General features: G+C 36.2%; 2 protein-coding genes across 5 annotated transcripts in view; one reads left to right on the plus strand and one right to left on the minus strand.

The window, feature by feature from the left end:
* Positions 1–1511: 1511 nt before the first annotated feature.
* cldn11b (claudin 11b) lies at positions 1512–10343 on the plus strand. Of its 3 annotated transcripts, none has more exons than XR_012399240.1 (4): positions 1512–1893; positions 4080–4244; positions 8008–8565; positions 9492–10343. XR_012399240.1 is itself a non-coding variant. In NM_131772.3 (3 exon segments), coding segments are annotated over 3 exon segments (771 nt in total). In that variant the 5' UTR covers positions 1517–1667; the 3' UTR covers positions 8388–9953.
* Positions 10344–10934: 591 nt separating this feature from the next.
* The window catches only part of slc7a14b (solute carrier family 7 member 14b), a 28503-nt gene continuing 18810 nt past the window's right edge, over positions 10935–20627 (minus strand). For both annotated transcript variants that reach the window (XM_073940838.1, XM_073940839.1), the window contains exons 8-9: positions 18315–19165; positions 10935–15632 (exon numbers count right to left, since the gene is read on the minus strand). In XM_073940838.1, the coding sequence (XP_073796939.1) occupies positions 15322–15632; positions 18315–19165 (1162 nt within the window). In that variant the 3' untranslated portion in view covers positions 10935–15321. The remainder of the gene's footprint in view (positions 15633–18314; positions 19166–20627) is intronic.

Here is a 20627-nt window from a genome sequence, read left to right on the forward strand (position 1 = left end):
TTCGTTTTACTCAAACACGATATTTTTTAAAAAAAAAAATCCATGTTAGACAACACAATATAATTGTTTTTACTTCATATTGAATTTGGTGGATTAATCCTTTAAAAATTGCTACAAATAAAAACATTTTTCATTTTCTGGAGGAAAATAATTAAAGATTGGATGAAATATTATCACACTTATAAAAGCAAATTGTATATCAAAAATATGAATTGGAAATTATAATATAATATAATCCACTAGATGGCATTCAAAGACAAAAGGCTAATTTCTTACCTCCTCAGAAAGTGTGGGCCGACCAACAGTCCTGCTGAAACGTTATCACGATTACAGAGAGAGAGAGAGAGAGAGAAAATAATAAAAAAGAATCAGACTTATTAATGTTGTAATAAATCAAAGGATGTTATACTCCCGACTTTGAGGGCAGTGTTGCCAAATGTAGCTGACTGATTCCAGCCCAAAAACTATCCAAAACCCGCCGAATTACAAAAACAACCGCCCAGATTTTTTTAAAAAAATTTTTTATTGAACATAATGTACAACAATTTGGCATTATCAGTACACCTTTACATTACAAGAAAAGGAAACAGGTGCAAATAAAGAACAAATAATATGTTACATGAAAAAAAAGTTAAATAGTATACATAACTAAATCTTTAAAAAAATATATTAAATAAATAAAAAAGGCTAGGGGTTTTCCTGTCATTTATATTTGTCTATAAAAGATAGAAGATTAATTGTACATTTTGTTTTCATTATCTTAACGGATTTTATAAATGAAACAATCTCATTATAAAAAGCACAAAACGGTGTCACCTTCAAATATTTTGATTATGTATGCAAAATTTTCCAAGCATAAGGATGTTGTTGATTGGTGAACAAAAGCATGTAATAAGTGAGGCGCGCCGTTGCAAAACCGCCCAAATATTCTCTACCCGCCCCTGTAATTTTACCCCCTCAATCAAATGCTAAACCGCCCAATCTGGCAACACTGGGGAAGGCCTCGGTGTTGCCAGATATAGCTGACTTTTTCCAGACAAAAGCTGTCCAAAACCCGCCCAAAATATTCGATAAATATTTTATTTAATTGATAATTAAATAAAATCAACCTAGTAACACTAACTATCATAACTATTAACCATGCAGCAAGGAAAACCAGCAGTCTCATAGAAGCACAATATAACAGGATAACATCGAAGCATTGCCCCTCTCACCCACACACTGCACTTAATGTTGCGTAGATTAGAGTATGTTTTACTTTCGAAATAGGCTGTAAATTCGCCCTATTTGTCGTTTTAACTTCTTTTGAGCACGATTGACTGCTGTTTGCTAAGCACACAACGCTTCTTTGTTTGTTCTTGCGAGGGGAAAATGATTGATAAGTGTTATGAAAAACCACTGAGTTTGCCCAATCTGGCAACACTGGAAGACATTTGTGACGTTTCAATCTAGGTTTTCTTCTGATTGGCTGAAAGTTATATTGGGCTTGTCCACAATAAAAAAACAAATTTACCGAATGGAATGTTTTTACAGTTCTCACTCCAACCGTTAGTTCAGCCAACAAATCTCACTCAGAATGCGTTTTATTTAAAGTCAGAGATCCTAGCACAAGTTTTTGGCATTGAGGAGCAAATAATAATACGCTTAATAATACGCTTTCAGTCAGAATGTCTAATAGTTGTCGTCTGCTTTGTGGTTTTTTGATGAGTTTTGTCGGCTGGATTGGGATAATAATCGCGACCTCCACAAATGACTGGGTGCTGTCCTGTACATACGGGTCGCACAGCTGCAGGAATATGGACGACCTGGAGACCAAAGGCTTGTGGACGGAGTGTGTCATCTCTACTGCTCTCTATCACTGCATCCCTCTCAACCAGGTCCGCAGAATACCAGGTGACAAATGCATTTATTATCATTGTATGCATGCCTTTAGTCTTTTGATCCTTTTGGGGGGGAAACAGTAACGTAGAAACTGTCAGAGAGAGGTTTTAATGGTTACATTTTAAAACAAATTAAAAGCAGTGCCAAACATCTACTGTTAACTTTTTTTTGTTTATTTATTGTTAACATTTTTTGGTTAGCAGGGGTGCATGGTGAAAAGTGAAGCATGAATACTTATGAATACTTACTATGAATAATACTACTATAAACTTACTATAAATACTTTCCAGATACAATGTGTGTGTGTGTGTATGTGTATATATATATATGTATGTAAGTTTATAGTAGTATTATTCATAGTAAGTATTCATAAGTATTCATGCTTCACTTTTTCCACATTTTTTTATGTTGTAGACTTATTCCAAAATGGATTAAATTGATTTATCTCCTCAAAATTCTACACACACAATACCCCATAACGACAATGTGAAAAATTTTTTTTTAGAAATTGTGGCAAATTTATTAAAAATAAAAAAAACTGAAAAATCACATGTACATCAGTATTCACAGCCTTTACTCAATACTTTGTTGATGCACTTTTGGCAGCAATTACAGCCTCAAGTCTTTCTGAATATGATGCCACAAGCTTGGCACGACTGTTTATGGGAATTTTTGCCCATTCCTCTTTGCAGTACCTCTCAAGCTCTGTCAGGTTGGATGGGTAGCAATGGTGTTCAGCCATTTTCAGATCTCTCCAGAGATGTTCAATAGGATTTAGGTCTGGGCTCTGGCTAGGCCACTCAAGGACATTCACCGAGTTGTTGTGAAGCCACTCCATTTTGGTGGTGTGCTTTGGGTCATTGTCCTGCTGAAAGATGAACCGTCGCCCCAGTCTGAGGTCAAGAGCAGTCTGACGCAGGTTTTCATTTAGGATGTCTCTGTACATTGCTGCATTCGTCTTTCCCTCTATCCTGACTAGTTCCTGCTGCTGAAAAACATCCCCATGGCTAGACCTGGATGGTATTAGCCTAGTGATAAGCGGTACCTGGTTTTCTCCAAACGTAACGCCTGACATTCACTCCAAAGAGTTTAATTTTAGTCTCATCAGACCAGAGAATTTTGTTTCTTTTGGCCTGAGAGTCCTAAAGATGCCTTTTGGCCACTCTACCAAACAGGCCTGATTGGTGGATTGCTGCACAGATGGTTGTCCTTCTGTAAGGTTCTCCTCTCTCCACAGAAGAAAGCTGGAGCTCTGACAGAGCCGAACTGAATTTCCCACAGGTGAACTCCAAATAAGCTGCTGAAACATCTCAAGAGTGATCAGTGGAAACAGAATGTATCTGAGCTCAATTTAGAGCTTCACAGCAAAGGCTGTGAATACTGATGTACATGTGATTTTTTAAAAAATATTTTTTTAGCTTTTTTATTTTTAATAAATTTGCAACAATTTCAAAAATATTTTTCACATTGTCATTATGGGGTATTGTGTGTAGAATGTTAAACAATTAAATGAATTTAATCCATTTCGGAATAAGGCTGTAACATAAAAAAATGTGAAAAAAGTAAAGCGCTATGAATACTTTCTGTTCCAAATTAATTTTTTTAATATTTCCTTTTTTTATGATTTGTAATATAACTTCTTAACATAATAGTTTTAATAATTAATTCCTAATAACTGATTTCTTTTTATCTTTGCCATGATGACCATAATAATAAATAATATCCATAATATTTTACTAGATATTTTAATTATTAGCCCCTATATTTTTTAATTTGTCTAAGAACAAACCATCATTATACAATGACTTGCCTAATTACCCTATACTGCCTAGTTAACCTAATTGACCTAGTTAAGCCCTTAAATGTCACTTTAACTGTATAGAAGTGTCTTAAAAATATGTAGTCAAATATTATTTACTGACATCGTGGCAAAGATAAAATAAATCAGTTATTAGAAATGAATTTTTAAAACTATTATGTTTAGAAATGTGTTTAAATCTTCTCTCTGTTAAACAAGAAGGCTAATAATTCAGGGGGGCTAATAAATCTGACAAGTGTGTGTGTGTGTGTGTGTGTGTGTGTGTGTGTGTGTGTGTGTGTGTGTGTGTGTGTGTGTATTAGTAAATATTTAATCATTTTTATATTTTTTTCTGGAATTGATTGAAGTTGTCTTTTGCATGTGTTTATTGTGTTTTAAGCTTACATCCAGGCGTGTCGTGTTCTGATGGTGTCTGCCTCTCTGCTCGGTCTGCCTGCTCTGGCTCTCTTGCTGCTGGCGATGCCCTGTGTCAAAGTCAGCCAGGAGACTGAAGGCACCAAACACAGACGCGCAGTTCAGGGAGGACTAATAATACTCGTCATATGTGAGTCATATTGATCATCTCTGGAGTCTGAAGAGTCTCAAAGGCATAGTTCACACAGAAATTAAAAGTAAATGTTTATTTATTTAGGACAATCAATATGATAGGCTACTCTTTTTTGTTTCAGTTGAACATTTAAGGCAAATCTGAAATTGGGGTCTTTAGTGATTTATTTAAAACAAAGTGAATTTTGAGAGTCAAGTAAACATACAGGCAAAACAAAATCATTATCCCTGATGGTGTCTTATAAAGCTAAATGATCAATCTGTGCAAGAAAATGATTTACATTTGCACATTTTTCTCTTCTGTAAACTGATTTACCTGACTTGCAAGTTTATCATTTATTGTTGTAAAATCAGTTCTATTATGGAGGCCTGAGAAAGCCAACACACTGTTATACCACATAAACTTCTTCTTCTTCCGAGACTAATTTCTATATGCATCTCCTCCTAAACCGTTCATACTATAACCACCAATCTAACATCAAACCTCCAAACTGCTCTGACTCGGCTTGCTTTTCTTTTCCAACTGATCTGACTTACAGTTACCTGAAAACCGAGAAAATGAAAATCTTTACTGAAAATTCGGAAAAGTTCCATTGACTTAACATTGGGCCAAACTTTGTGACCTTATAAATTTACGCCAGACTGTCATACAGACTTGGGGCTCTATTTTGACGATCCATGCTCAAGTGCAAAGCGCAGGGCGCGAAAGCATTAAGAGCGTGTCGGAATCCACTTTTACTATTTTAAGGTTAGAAAAATCCGCTTTGGGCCGTGGCGCATGTTCTAAAAGGCTTCAGCTTATTCTCTTAATTAGTCATAGGTGTGTTTTCAGAATAAACCAATCAGAAGCTGCGTCCCAAATCGCATACTTATGCACTATTCTACGACATTTTGTAGTATAAATAGTGCAAGTAGTGTGTTCACACTGAAAACTCAAAAAATAATAAGTGCACTTTAATTACCCGGATGATGCACTTATTCAACCGCTAAAATGAAGTGTGTAATGATGGACACTTCACCCACTCAACGACCGCAGGTTTGCTCACGTAGCGGAAGGGGCGGAGCTATCGGACCACATGTTGGATAACTTTATTTATTTTGGATGGTGAAAGCAAAATTCTCCTACGAGAGTGATTATAGCGCCTCCCGATGGTGAATGCGGCAATAGTCACGGCAGGTAACATTTGATAAATCGGTCGTTTATTTCACTGATTTGGCAACCATCAAACGTCATCAGCGAAACGGTTTGAATTTCCGCTTAGTAAAAAAACTTTAGTGTGCCATTTTGGACGACACTACATACATATACTATCCTGTTGAGTGTGTAAGTGCATGAGTGCAAAGTGTATAGTGTGCCATTTGGGATGCAGCTAGAGTCTCATCTCCCATTCTCTTTAAGAGTCAGTTGCGTTGCTCCATAGCGCATTTGCTATTTACATGACGGACTGTTGACGAAGATTTTTATTTACTAAACCTATATGAAGACGCATTTAATTGGGTGAGTGGAGGGCCCTATGAATCTGCCATTATATGTCTTTGAAAACAGGCGACAAAATATGGCAAAGGGGTCATAAAAGAGCACGAGAGAGGACTTGGGGATACAATGAGAACCATCTGTGTCAGAAAAGCCTGAAATGTATACAGCATATGTTGAAACTGTCATGTATATTTGAAAAGACACATACTGTATAGAAGAAAAGTGTCCAGTTTAGATGTTTGAAACATAGATACTAGTCATGATTACCAAATGTGAACTATATGTGTAAAAACAGTAATGAAAACATTAGATCCTTTCATTATGAGGGCCAACAAGAAGACGGGGCTTTAAATTGGGGTCGTAAAGGAGTAGGAGCTGGGAGAGGCCTGTTGAACCAGTAAACAGCTGTGAAAACACAAAGGTGGGAGGAAGCAAAGATAGTAAATATTATAGTATTTTCTTACAATCAGCTAGCATGCTGTTGACCTCGGAACCTGGTGACATGCTGTACTAATGATAGCATTTCCAGCAAAGCGTCTATTAGGGTGTTATTCATGAGCCTGAAGTAAAGTCATTTATTAAAGTGTTGAAAAAACAGCAGCTCTAAGCAAAATGCTAGATGTTGTGGTCTGATGTTCATATCCTCCCTGAAGTCATGCTTTCAACATACAGGCCTGAAACTGTCCTTGACTGAAGTAAATGTCAAACAGATTTCCTACATCCTGTTACAGTGGGAAGAGTCAGTCATGGTCAGCTGTCCGGCCCATTCTCACAGGTGTTTTGGGGATGATTTGTAGTTCTGTAATGCATAAAACTTTCCAATCTTCCAATCATTTCACACTAAAGTTGACTTTTGGTACTAATTGGTAAATGTACATTGCTTTAAAAAGTTAACACAACGGTATCAAGTGTTGATGTGGACATTGATCTAGTTATTTGGGCAGGGTATGGATTTAGAATCAACTGTCATGTGCGCGCCGTCACACCATCTCTAAATGTTTCATTCTAAACAGCTTTGAGGGATACAGATGTCAGCGATGTCAGGCATTTGTTATTGTAGCTTAAAGAATTCAAAGCGTGCAGTACAGCGCATGCGGCGAGCGACTCCTTTCATCAACATGCATGATCGCATTCATCTAATTTGTATCAACTCTACAGTATGGCTATATTTTACAAGCAAGGATTCTGACACACCAACATGCAGCAGATGCTTTACAAAACCGTTTTGGCACCTGTACCATTTTAAAAATATCGATTTAGCACCGTTATCGAAAAAAACCCAAACGATACCCAACCCTACTGGGCATTAGAAAAATCAGTCCTGTGATTCCTGTCCAACCAAATCGCATATAGAAAGTAAATCGCATCATAATGAACTTCCTCAAGGCTCGGGTGATTTTTATAGTTGCAGCAAACTGTTTAGAAGCATTAAAAGTGTCCAAGAAGATGTCCAATATCTTTACATGCATTGACCCAGAGACTGTTTAGATGCATGTCACTGGTGAAAAGATGACACATGTTTACTGTATGAAGACCGAAAAAGCCTTAAACACCCAGCCGGCACAAGACATCAACATGACAGATTGACATTGTACCCTAATGTCATGGGGACGTTGAATTTTGTTTGGTAATGAAAATTGTGTTAATATCAGAATTCAACGTCAGAGTAACATCAATGCCCAACGTGTGCAACCTAAAATCAATTAAATATCAACATCTAATGATGTTACAGCTGGACATCGTGGGGACTTACCACTATGACGTCTATCAGACATTAGATTTTGGTTGCCAAACCTGATGAATAAATGTCAGTATTTGACATCAAATGATGTTGGTTTAAGATGTTGGCTCGACATTGGATTTTGGTCACTTTCTCTCTCACAACCTAAAATCAACCAAATATCAACGTCATTTGATGTCGTTATTGAACATCAAATTAACATTGTGCTTAGACACTAGATCACAACCTAAATCTAACCTAATATTAACGTCTTATGATGATGTGTGCATGACTGGCAATAACTAAATGCACTACAGAATGTTACGATTACAAACACAACACCAAATTACATGTAAAAGCATCAGCTTTTTACAGCGTAATAATGACTACTCTTGAATACTTTTAAATGGGCTTCTTTTTGCTCATACTACTAAACAGATACTTTACCTCTTCTTGCACTACATTTTTACGCAAGTAATGATACTTTCACTTGAGTATGATTTGTCAGTACTCTTTCCATCACTGCTTGTATGTGATAATAAGGAGCTTTACTGCTGTTTACAGCTCTGTGTGGGATGGTGTCGACGGTGTGGTTCCCCATCGGAAAGCTGGACGGCCTGATGTCTTTTGGATTCTCTCTGTATGCTGGCTGGGTGGGTTCAGCGCTCTGCTTTTTTGCCGGCTCTGTGATGGTTTGTTGCTCAAAAGATCACAGCCCAAGCGAGAATCCTGAATCCCGCCACTACTACTCAAACCCAGATGGAGTTACCAGCACCGGCCCAAGCGAGAATCCTGAAACCCGCTACTACTACTCAAACCACGATGGAGTTACCAGCTCCGGCACAAGCGAGAATCAAGAAACCCGCTTCTACTACTCAAACCACGATGGAGTTACCAGCTATGGCCCTGCTAAAAACAGCCATGCCAAGAGCGAACATGTGTGAGAGACTCACTGGGAAAAAACAAAACTCAGCTCTTTACCTCAAGATTTGAACACTCAAACTCACACAGACACATAACAAAGAAGTATGTGGAGAATTAATTTTCTCCCGCCATGGATTGACTGCACACATCTGAAGATTTTGGAGGGAACACACTTGGCAGAGGTTTGGAGTTTAAAGGGCCATGACACCCCCCACTTTCGGTTAAAGTCTACTTCAGAATATTTTCAAAAGATGCATGATTAATGGGCGTGGAGCTCCGCAAGCATAAGGCAGGAGTGGGCGTGGCCAGCAGGGGAGAAGGGGAGCGAACAACTGTTGATGTCAGTTAGCTCACAAAATGAGACAAACCGTGAAGAGACGCATGAGTTTATAGTTTACAAAGTTAAAATGCAAAGAAATAAACAGTAATTTAATGCCCTGCTACATTTGTTATTCGTAATTTCATATACAGACAACCACAATTTATATAATTATAAAGATAATCGTGTTCATATAAACACTATAAATGAGGACTTCTCCCTCAATCCCCGGAACTCCTGATACAAGACAACATCCGCCATTCTCCAATTCTCGTGCTGCTCTCCCGACAAAAATGCTAGCAGCACACACACAGCTTTGCTGTATGATCGGCCCTGACAGGATCGCGGGGAAAATCATGCAACAAACCCCGTGGATCATGGAAACAAACACATACGAGCCTTTATAAACGGCTACTGCATGCCCGTGGGTCCGTGTCTCACAGCTTGAGCTTGGCACTGGTCTGGCAGGTCTGCGTCTGCCTTGCCTTCGGAAAGCGCGTGCTGTCATGCTCTCATGAATAATTAAGCAGCCGGCTCTTCTCATAGGATAAGGAAACTCCGCTTTGAATAATAATGAGAAACCGACGCGTCATCATTGCACTTGCGGTACTTCGCTATGTCGCCGATTTTGATCCCGCCCCAAAAATCATTTTAAACCCGGAAGCTGAAATTAGCTGACAAAATTATCCAGTTTACCCCACAATTAAAGCTGACAGGTGCTAACATTATCTTAACTGATGCTCAACACACACAAATCTGTTAACATATAAAAAAAAGTTCTCCAGGGTGTCCTGAACCTTTAAAGGCCTTGTTCGAAAAGACAGAGATGAATCCAAAGGAAAAGACTTGTGATTTTCCTGAGCATGTTTATTTACACAGTATTCATTTTACTCGTATGTTTTGTTTTTAGTGACTTTATTTTAACATTACAAAAAACTTTAGCTTATTAGCTCATGCCAACGTTTAGGACAGCTTATTCACTCAGACAGACAGGAAGTCTATGTGGTTAAATGAGCAGATGGGATCTGCACTGTTTTCCTGGAGAGCATCTCGCAGCATCCTGCACTAAACTTCATAGGAAATCACTAAAATAAAATAAAGCGCCTGGAACAGGAAAACTGCTCATTTTTAAGGTCTCATATGGTTTGTTGGTTGGTGATTGATTAATTGTGGTCGAGCATTATTGTTTGCAATTTTTTGGACATATTTGAGACATCTCCGCTAATGTCCACTTTGCATTTTTACTATAAAGGTGCTGTAAGTTTTAGACTCTTCTAAAGCATAAAAATGCCATAATATGTTTGCAGATATTTATGAAACGTGCCAAGTGAACATTCTTGTTTATCTGAAAACAAAAAGTCAGATATTCTGCTTTAATTCTGCTTTTTTTTCTGCTTTGGTCATTTTAACCTGCCCAATGCCACTTTAGCCAGTTATGTTTCAGCAGCCCGGGTCATTATTATCCAGCTGCAGACCCACACAAGTTTCAGGCACACACAATCCAACACACACACGATCTACACAAACTATATATGGTTACGACAGATGTTAATGTTATTAGCGTCTTCTCGGACATCATCATCAATATAAAGCGGGTAATAAAACCAGGTCTGCATATGTAAATAAATAAAGTCACGTTTCAGTCTCATGTTGCACTGATTTATGGTCATTGTTTATTTTAATTATTTTTAGGAGATTTTCATCCTTAATTTAGATAGGACAGTAGAGGTTACAGGCAGGAAAGTATTGGAAGTAGAGAAAGGGGAAGGGATGGCAAAGGACCTCAAGCTGGGAAACGAACTCGTGTCTCCATAAGCATCATGGTGTTATATGTTGATGTACCTAACCACTAGGCTTCTGGCCTTGACATTGTCATTTATTTTTAATAACTAAAAAAATCAATAACACTTATCTTGGTAATTTACTCGTTTTTTGAAACTCTTCACACAGCACTTTTTTTACATTAAAAGTAACACAAAAACCCTAAATATTTCTTAATATATCTCAAATTACGTAATCCCTCTATTTTTTTCACTCATTTTGACATAAAAAAAGTGGTGAAACAGATCTATGCAACTTTTTCTTTCATGAAGTCTCAACAAAACAAAGCTCTCTACTTTTAAAATTCATCATAGTATCTACACAGTGTGAAAAGTTTTGAGAAATGATTAGAAAAATACCCCAAATTTTTTTTAAAATGCAAAACATTATTATTATTATGACTATAGACAAAAAAAGACCCCATCTGTGCCTGTAAAATACATGAATTTTAATATTCCGGTTGAAATACATTTGTATCGCCTTTAAAACACGCAACTCTTGATCTCCGTGTATTTACATGTGTTCTGAATCAGAATGATTTTACGCACATAGCTGTAAGGATGAAATGTAAATATCCTCATGCAAACCTAAACAAGGGTGAAACCGCAAGAGTAAGACATTTCTACAAACCGACGCGGAAAGAGTTTGATATCAGTGTCGCAAAATATTTTGAGAACTATTAAGCTTTCACAGGGAGCCAATCATAATATTTCCCCTTCAAATTCAAGGGAGAGCTGGAGATTTTAGATCAAACACAGCTGTGGAGATGATGTAAGGTGAAAAGTCCACTCCATGCTTCTTTAAAGGGGGTTTTCAGAGCTTGTAGGAAAGCTTTTAGCTTTAAGTACGCAACCTGAGATTTCCGTAAAAGAGGATTGTGTACATTTGTTAAATAACAATAATCAAACAGCAACTCACATCAAATAAAAACATTCATTTGGTTTTATTTCTAAAATACTATTAAATTTAAGTGGAATCTTATTAAGAAATGCTTAATTTAAGGCACTTGTGAAGCCTCAATAAAACACATCCCTCTAGATTGGAGATGCCTAAACGAGGGCCTGCGGGCTAAAGTTGGCCTATGGTAACCTTTGATTTGGCCCACCAACCAATCTGAGAAGAGATGGAGAAGGATGGGAATCCTTTCAAGATTGTCAATTGAAATGTAATGTAACCCTTTGTTTGTTTTATTGTTAAAAGCTAACTAAAATTAAATATTTCAATTAAATGGTGTAAATGAATCAGATTGTGACTGTCACCCAATAATGTGGAGACTTTGGGGAGCAAATCAAGACAAAGGCAGATTCTGCCTGACTAGTGTTTTCAACATTGAACTCCACTGTGTTATAAATGCGATTATTGTTTTTATTGCAGTAAGTTCTCATTTAATACTGCATATACTGCATTAGTTAATACAATTTAAATGGATGTTTTCTATATATTTTTTGAAATGTTACTAAATAAATTACAACATTAACCATGGCAAGTTAAATGTACTATAGTTTGGTATATTTATCTTCGGCCCACGGCTCTCAATGAAATTTGATTTTTGGCCCTTTATATGAAAATATTTGGGCAACCCTGCTAAGTAGCTGATCCATCACAAGTGCAAAAGGGTTTAATAAGTACATGTTCAAGAACAAATATTGTTTAAAGGTTAATAAAACATACACACTAAATTGTTGTAATTAGAGAAACATGATTAACAACACGATTAAACCTAGAAGATCCTTTAGTGATCAATTTTGTAAAGTAGAAAATGTTCCTGGATCAACATTTAATTTTTTATTGAACATTGTAAAGAGGGATTTAGTAAATTTACTTTAAGAAATGATATCAAACCTATTGTGACTTGGAGCTGTTAAGTTTACAACTTAATTCTTAACATTATGCACATAGATTTTAATTAAATTTAGGTGGTTAACTGGTTTACTCACTTTTTGTTAAGTCAGCTAACAAAAAAGTCAACTAATTGTTTTTTTTTCCAGTGGTCTAATGAAGTCTTCCTTTAGAAACTGTTCATTTTTATACTTTTTCTGTTGTTTTTTTCCAGTAAAAATGTTATTTTGCAATGTCATATTCATACAACATTTTTGTAACAATTTAGTTTCGTCATGAAATATAAATCAACCAAATCATATAGCTAACAACATATTTAAAAAAAATCAAACCAAAAAAAAAACTAATTAATAACACCAAGCGCATTTTTTTTTTTTTTTGGTGAGTCAGTACGAAAAAAGAAAAAAAAACACGAAAGATTAAAGATAGTTGTCATAGCTACTATGACCATTTAAAAACACTTTAAAATGGTTACCAATATTAGTCTATTATTGTTATTAATAAGTGGAAAAATAAGCAAAATTCAAACAACATAAACATTTTTATAAATTCTTTGTTTTTTTTTACATTAGGCTATGTTTACACAACAACTGTGCAGTAAAAAACTGAAAAGTTTTCCTTTCCGTTTTTTGAGATTTTTTACATACAGATGGCAGTGTTATCCAAATAATTCCTGTTCACAAGGGTCTGTGTTTTATGCATGCCAGGCCAGTAGATAGCGATGTTACATGACGTTTTTACACACCGGGTCCTGTAGTCCTGCATTGTTGTTTTGACTGACAAGTATAGACTCTTCACATTTCCGGGTCTCTCAGTAGTGGAAGGCGTCATGGTTGGGTAAACTTAGAGCACAGTGAAAACAACAAATTATTTTTTTGCAATCCTATTTGCGGAAATAATAAAATAAAAACTCCACAATGGTGTTATTAAAACTTTCAGAAAAAAATTGTGTGAGACTGACGACGGCAGCCAGAGAAAGAGAATTACGTCAAATTTACTCTCAGCCCTATAGACGCTGCATTAGAATCACCTCGCATAAGTGGTCATTTGTTTTTTGTTACTTGAAGCAAAGATGATATAATGCATTCATAAATGCACGTAAATGTTCAAACATTTTTTTTTATCAAAATACTTAAAAATTTAAAGGATTTAAGATTATGATGATGCTTAAACGACTCATAACCGTCTTGTGAAAAGGTTCCTTTACATGTGCAGGACACTGTTTTTGAACTTACAGATATGAAAATGTTTTCAGACACCCAGAACTATTTTTTTAAAGAAGTGGTGAAAAATGTATTTGGTTTTCCATTTTTAGTTAAAAACGGTGTCATGTAAACGCCACACGAGTGTGTTGTTATGTAAATAACATGGCTTACATTATTACACACTCACTATACTTTCTAGATTTACTTGTTTAAAACTATTTTACTTTTCTCAACAGCGTTTTTATTAGTTTAATACGTGTGACCCTGGATCACAAAAACCATCAATACATTTCAATTAAAGTCTAATTTTGTTAGAATAGAACAATGTTGGGCTAAAATACAAATATTTGAAAATGTGTAATCAGAGGTTTCGGGAAAAAAAAATATATATATATTGAGGAAATTCCCTTTAAAGTTGTCCAAATTAATCAGAAATTGTGTTTTGACATTTATAGTAGGAAATTTACAAAAAAATATCTTAATTGAGCATGATCTTTACTTAATATTCGAATGATTTTTGGCATACAAGAAAAATCGATAATTTAGGTTTACATATAGTGTATATCTTTGGCCACAAATACATCTACTTAACCTAAAGGTCCCATTAAGTGCTATAAAATGTTCATTTTTTTAATTTGATGTTTGACTTAATCTCAACTGAAAATTGAAGAGAGGGCAGGACATAGTGTTTGTTCCTCCCCTTTAAAGAAACGACCAATAGCATTTCGTTTTTATCACAGCAGTGACAGTGATTTCCGCTTGTTAAGTCATGGCGTATCTGTGACAAATGGAATACTGTTTCCAGTTTCAAGCCACTTTTCATTTGAATTGAGAAAATATTTATTTATGACCACTTTTAAGTAATTTCACAAATCACAGTTTTATTTAAAATCATAAATAAATAGAGTGCAAGTCTCTGGACTTGCTGCATCACAGTCACCAATATTTTAACAATTTATTTTTTTTAAAAATCCCTTTCTGGCCATCTAATATTAGGCATGATTATTTATGTATATTGCGATCGTGATTTTCGAAAGTATTACATCACTTTGTAAATGTTTATTATTCCCAGTTGTTGAGCCTCCCCATACAGTTTGATGGAAGGAAGCCGCTTCGCGTGGCGTCACACTTAACAAGCTGTTAGCTCAAGCGCATCAAATGAAAAACAGATAAGAAGCGTCTTGAAGGGGGCGGGGCATGTCAGATACTAGAGAACATTTGATTGGTCTGAAGATTAAATAAGATAAAAGCTGTTTAAGTCCTCGTGTGTATGAGATTTAAGATTTGGGACTCTGCAGAAGTCTGTTCTGAAATGAAAGTGTCAGACTTGACATCATTCGCTATGGTTTTTAAAGACGCGCAACTCGCATTGATGGGAAAACCGATCTACCTGCTTAAACTGCAGACACGAGAACACCGATCCGTTCATATCGGATAAATTTCCAGATATGAACAAGGCCTGAATTTGATTTGAGTAAATCGGAATCCATGTGATTTGTTCCTGCTTGCACGTACATGGGTCATATCCGATCTGTGCCACATGGGAGAAAAGAAATCGGAATTGAGCCAGTTAAACAGTGCAGTGTAAATGTGGCCTAAATGTTTAATTTTAATTGTAAAGGACCTTTAAAACTAGTCTTGTGTTTAAGGGTCATATATATTGTCATCATGACTCTCTTTTAATATTCCCGTCATTTTTCTAAATATCGCTGATCCAGGAACATAATCTACTCTGCAAAATGACATGCACTCAAATCCAGTGGGTAATGCTCACTCAGGGGAATACTCTTCATTGTCCAGCTCCTCGAAGCCTTTATTGGTCCTGCCTTTGCTTCTGTAATTGTGACTCTGTTCCTCGTCCTGGTACTGCTTCTGGTAGTGATAGCCGCGCTCCTCCGCCGCCCAGCCCTGGTATTGTCCATCCTCTTCGTTCTCCTCAGGGGGAAGTTCTTCTTCGACATTGAAGCTGTCGTCCACCTCGGTATCGTATCTCTGGTAGGAGCTAGCGTGAGCCGCTTCTTCTCTAGCGCTGAGCTCCAGAGAGCTGTTCCACATCCCGTAGCTGAAATAGATCAGCACACCTGTGGGATGAAGAGAGACGGGGTCAGCTCTGGCCAGTTCACATGAAGGACAATAACTAGCAAGTACAGCCAAGATCATAATATACCACATGGGATCAATATTGCTGTTAATTTTATTGTGGATGAATGAAACTTTCAGTCTAATGGACTTTATTCACACTGCATTTTTTGCATTGTTGTCCTGGGATCCAAGAAACTTGTTTTATTGTGTATAGTATGTCACAGGTTTTTTTAATAATTATATTTTAGGGGTTTTCAACTGAGTTGATAGGACAGTGGAGATGTACAGACACTATAGTGTGGGGTAGGCATGGAACGATAATCGTTTTCAAGGGGTACCGAGGTTTTGAAAAGTCAAGGTTTTTTAAACTGCCAAAATTTTCTGTAATACCATGCCGAGTTCAGACTGCATGATTTTCAAAGTAGTCGTGTCACAGATGTTTTCACACTGCTTGACTATCTGGGCTAGTGTTTCGTCGCTGCTTTGTTTACACTGCAAGATGGATCGGCAACTGGGACATTCACATTGCATGACTTTACTATAGGAAGAATCGCTGACAACTTCATCCAAACTACGTCTCAGCCAAAAACACTTAGTATGTCTTTTGTTATTAACTACATAATGAGAAAGAAGCCTTTAATGGGGTAGAGCATGTACATGTTTGCTCACCTGGGTTTAAAGGGAATTAGCCATTTCTCCTCAACGTTGATAATAAACTAATTTCTTTCTGTATGAAACGTCAAACAGACACAGTTGCTCCTGAGTCCTGTCAAACCTCCACTAGTTTTTCCTCCATTTCGTGGGTCCAAATAAACCGAAAAAGAGCGCTTTAAATTTCTCCCCCAGCCTCCCGCTGGCCTGCAGCAGGTACACACACGCACACACAAGTGAAAGCTGCTCTCTCATTGGCTGTAGGCGATGGCTGATGTTATTTTCAGTCAAAACTCAATTCACACGGCATGATTTGAATCGCCGACAGCTCCAGATATTTAGCACGCCAAATATCTCGCAGGCATCGGCAACTCATCGATTTGCCTGTGATTTCAGGCATTTGTCGGCGATTTCTCAAAACCTGCCGGCGAGCCAAAATCGGGGCTAAAATCACGCAGTCTGAACTCGGCATAATATGTAAAGTTTTTAATTTACATTTTTATAGGAAAACAGTGTCTCCTGCAGAAACGATCTCCAAAGATGCCGTTTTAAATTGTTTTTGAAACTAATGAAGACAGCAGAAGTCAGGTATTAATTTTCATTATTTAGCCAGATATGTTTACTTTGCTTTCAAATAATGTAAAAGCAGATTTTTTATGTAAATTTTTTTGTAAAAAAATGTATAAATTATGTTACTTTGGTTTTTGTTTTCATGTAATTACCTCACCACTTAGTCAATGTGTGGGTGTAAACAGGCCTTTACAGATGGGTGTTACTAAATTGTTACAATTCAATACGATACTGATACTTTGTTACAATCTTAACAATACCAATACTGGTTATTTCTTCTTATTTTTAATTTGCTTAAAATAATGTAAGATTTTGTTTTTGTTTTTTGAAATCATTATACAAACAGATGCTCTTACTTAAGGACTCTATATTTTATAGCAACTGATTTTGGTGCAAATATGACTTTACAGATGGATACCAATTTTTTAAATTCGATATATGATCAATACTCTTTTTTTTTTAAATCATGTTTTTTTGTTCTTAAATGGGTATGTGACTTCTTTTAAATAATATAATTTTTCATGTCATTACTTGACACAAGCACAGAGTCATTGTTGTTGGTGTAATTTAATGATGATAATACAGATTTTTACATTTTTTTTTAATTTTTGTATTTGCTCAAAATAATGTTAGATTTTGGTTTTAAAAAATCATTATACAAAACATATTATTACTTTAACACTAAATATTTTATAGCAACGGATCTGGGTGCAAACACGACTTTAAAGATGGATACATTTTATTTTATTCGATCCATGCTCAATACTCTTTTTTTTCTTCTTTTTTTCCAACACTACTGATACTGATTATTTCTTAAATTGCTCTGTAATTTTTCAAAAATAATGTTATTGTTTAATAACAAAAAAATCATACAAAAAATGTATTTTAATTACTTAAGTAATTGTAATAATGCAGTTGATTGTACACACATATTTCCAACCTTTTCATTTGGAATTTTTGCATGTTAAAAGTGTCCATACATTTGATGTTATGTTCATTGATTAATGCATTTAAGGAAATGTGTTATGTGGCTGCAGTGTTTCAAGCTAAGTATCAAAATTTATCAGATTCCCGAAATAAATTTTGTGATAACTCCTCTGGTTGGACACAATATTTAATTTTTTTGAATGATTAAATGGAGTGTTTGAATTGATCACAACTAATTAATAGAAATCTGACACTGTACAAGGATTCTGTGGGTGGCAAATTTAGGAAAATTTCAAACTTAAGTGAGCAAAAACCCTTCTTTGTTATAGTTAGATGTTAACAGGTCTTTATCAGTGGGGAATAACAACTATTTTTAAATTAAATGTGAGAATATCGACAATTTCAACAACTGAAACTCATAGCGATTATTTCATAAATGGGTATGTTTTTTGTTTGGTAAATACAATCATCACACAAAGGCAAACTACATCCACATATTGCCCATTATTATACATAAAAAGGTTCTGGCCTACCTAGTGAGCACCACACCACAAAGCGCACCCAGGTGATGCTGGAAAGCTTAAGCATGAGGTAAATGTTCACCAGCATGGCAGCCGTGGGTACAAAAGGCACGCAGGGTGCCATATAAGGCAGCTTCTTCGGGTTTTCAGGCTGACGAAGAATAATAATGAGCAAAGTGACCATAAGGACAATTATAGTCAATATAAAAGGCAAGATCGCCCAGCGTGCTCCTCCAGAAACCCGGTCAAATCCATAGATCACCAGTGTCCAGAGAAAGAAGGTCAGGATAAAGAAAATCAGGACACAAGAAGTAACAGTGCGTCCTGTTGCAGGAGTGGGCTTATCACTTACGTTCGGCAGGCCCAAACGCATCCGAATGGTGTAATAATGAGAGCCCAACACACGTTTAAAGAGTCCATCAGAGTCATCGACCTCTATGCCGTTTTCTCCAACACCATAGCCCTGATTCTCTGACTGGTAGCCCCCGGAATCAGACTTTTCAATCAAGGTTTCGTCGTCTCCTTTAGAGGGAAGGTTTTTGGCTCCACAAGGGTTTTCTGCGTACTCTTCTCCGCCAGGTGAGTTCAGGTCTTTCTCACTAGCCGCCATCATTTCTTCTTTCCTCCTGCGTTCCTCCTCTTCCTCCTCTGTCAGGAAACTGGTGAAGCCGTCTCTGTCTGGCTGATATCGCAGGAGAAGCACACACACGGATACTAGTGTGTAGGCCAGCAGTGTGCCGATGGACATCATCTCGATCAGGTCTCTCAGACTCACCAGGAGAGCCAACAGAGCGGCCAGAGAGCCCGAAACAGCACAGGCCACCACTGGAGTCTCTGTGTGGGGGCTCACGAAGGACAGAAACCTGGTGTACACACAGAATTATACACTTGGGATGAAATTGTCATGAAAAAAAATGTGTACAGTTAAAGTCAAAAGTATTACCGCTGCTGTGAATTTTATTTTTTTTAAATGTTTCCCAAATGATGTTTAACAGAGAAAGGAACTTTTCACAGTATTTTCTATTATATTTTTTCTTCTTGAGAAAGTCTTATTTGTTTTATTTCGGCTAGAATAAAAGCAGTTTTGAATTTATTTTTAAACCTATTTTAAAGTCAATATTTATAGCCCCCTTAAGCTATATTTTTTTCGATTGTCTATAGAACAAACCATCGTCATGCAATCACTCCATTAATTACCCAGTTTAAACCTATAAATGGCACTTTAAGCTGTATAGAAGTGTCTTGAGAAATATCTAAAATATTATGTACACTCATCATGGCAAAGATAAATTAGTTTTGCGTGCTAATAATTCAGGAGGGTTAATAATTCAGATTTGAACTGTATATACACAGTAGTCAACATTCAAAGTGAATCAAAACCTTTCATCTAGAGTTGTCCTAACTGTCCCATAAACCCATTCCTGTCAGGACAATTTTGATTAACTTTTTTGATCTAATGTTGAATATGGTACACATGACTTTACAGGCTCGTAATAAGGAGGGAGTTCAGGTGGTTTGAAAGACCCACCCCTACTGACAAACTAAGGTCCAGAATTTATCCCATACATGAGCTCATTTTTCCTATTTCGACTGCTGTGTCATCATAAATTGTGAAAATAACCCATCAAAGGCTTTAAGACCACTACTGACGTACTGTATTGCTGGTAAATAGAGACTTTTATTCTAAATCTTATTCTTGAAAGAAAGATTGACCAATCAAAAAAGGTTTGACAGACCAAAAGTGTCCCACATTGACATTCATTTAAAACTTATTAGGATGCTTTAGTTATCCAAGAATTTTCAAATAGACTGTTTTACAAGAAAAGCTAGAAAAAATGTGAAGCTCTACATTATTATTAGAGCTGGGCTGATAAACAATATTATATCGAACTGCGATAAAATTTATATCAATACAACTCTATATTGATCTAAGATCCAATCACACAGCAGAAATGTGCAACAATGGGAATCTAAACGTGTGATGATATTACAGATGTAACAAATTTTTGCCCACTGAAAATTTATCGGTTGAAAATGTTATGCCATTTAATGGACCTTCCAATTTTTTGTGGCTTCACTTCAATGATTGTTGGGGTATTTTAAATCCGGAAGCATTAATAACCTATTTTGAAATATATATCATTATCGTTTAATATGAAAGATAATTATCAAGATTGCATTTTTGCCATATCACCCAGCCCTAATTAATATTATTAGTATGTTTTCATTGTTTATTATTCAAATGGTCAAATTCTGACTGTTGAATGTGCTGACCTAGTAAATGACAATAGGCTACTTTTTTCTAATGATATATGATGTAATAAA

This window comes from Danio rerio, chromosome 24 (genome assembly GCF_049306965.1).
Source record: "Danio rerio strain Tuebingen ecotype United States chromosome 24, GRCz12tu, whole genome shotgun sequence".
NCBI classification, from domain to species: Eukaryota; Metazoa; Chordata; class Actinopteri; order Cypriniformes; family Danionidae; genus Danio; species Danio rerio.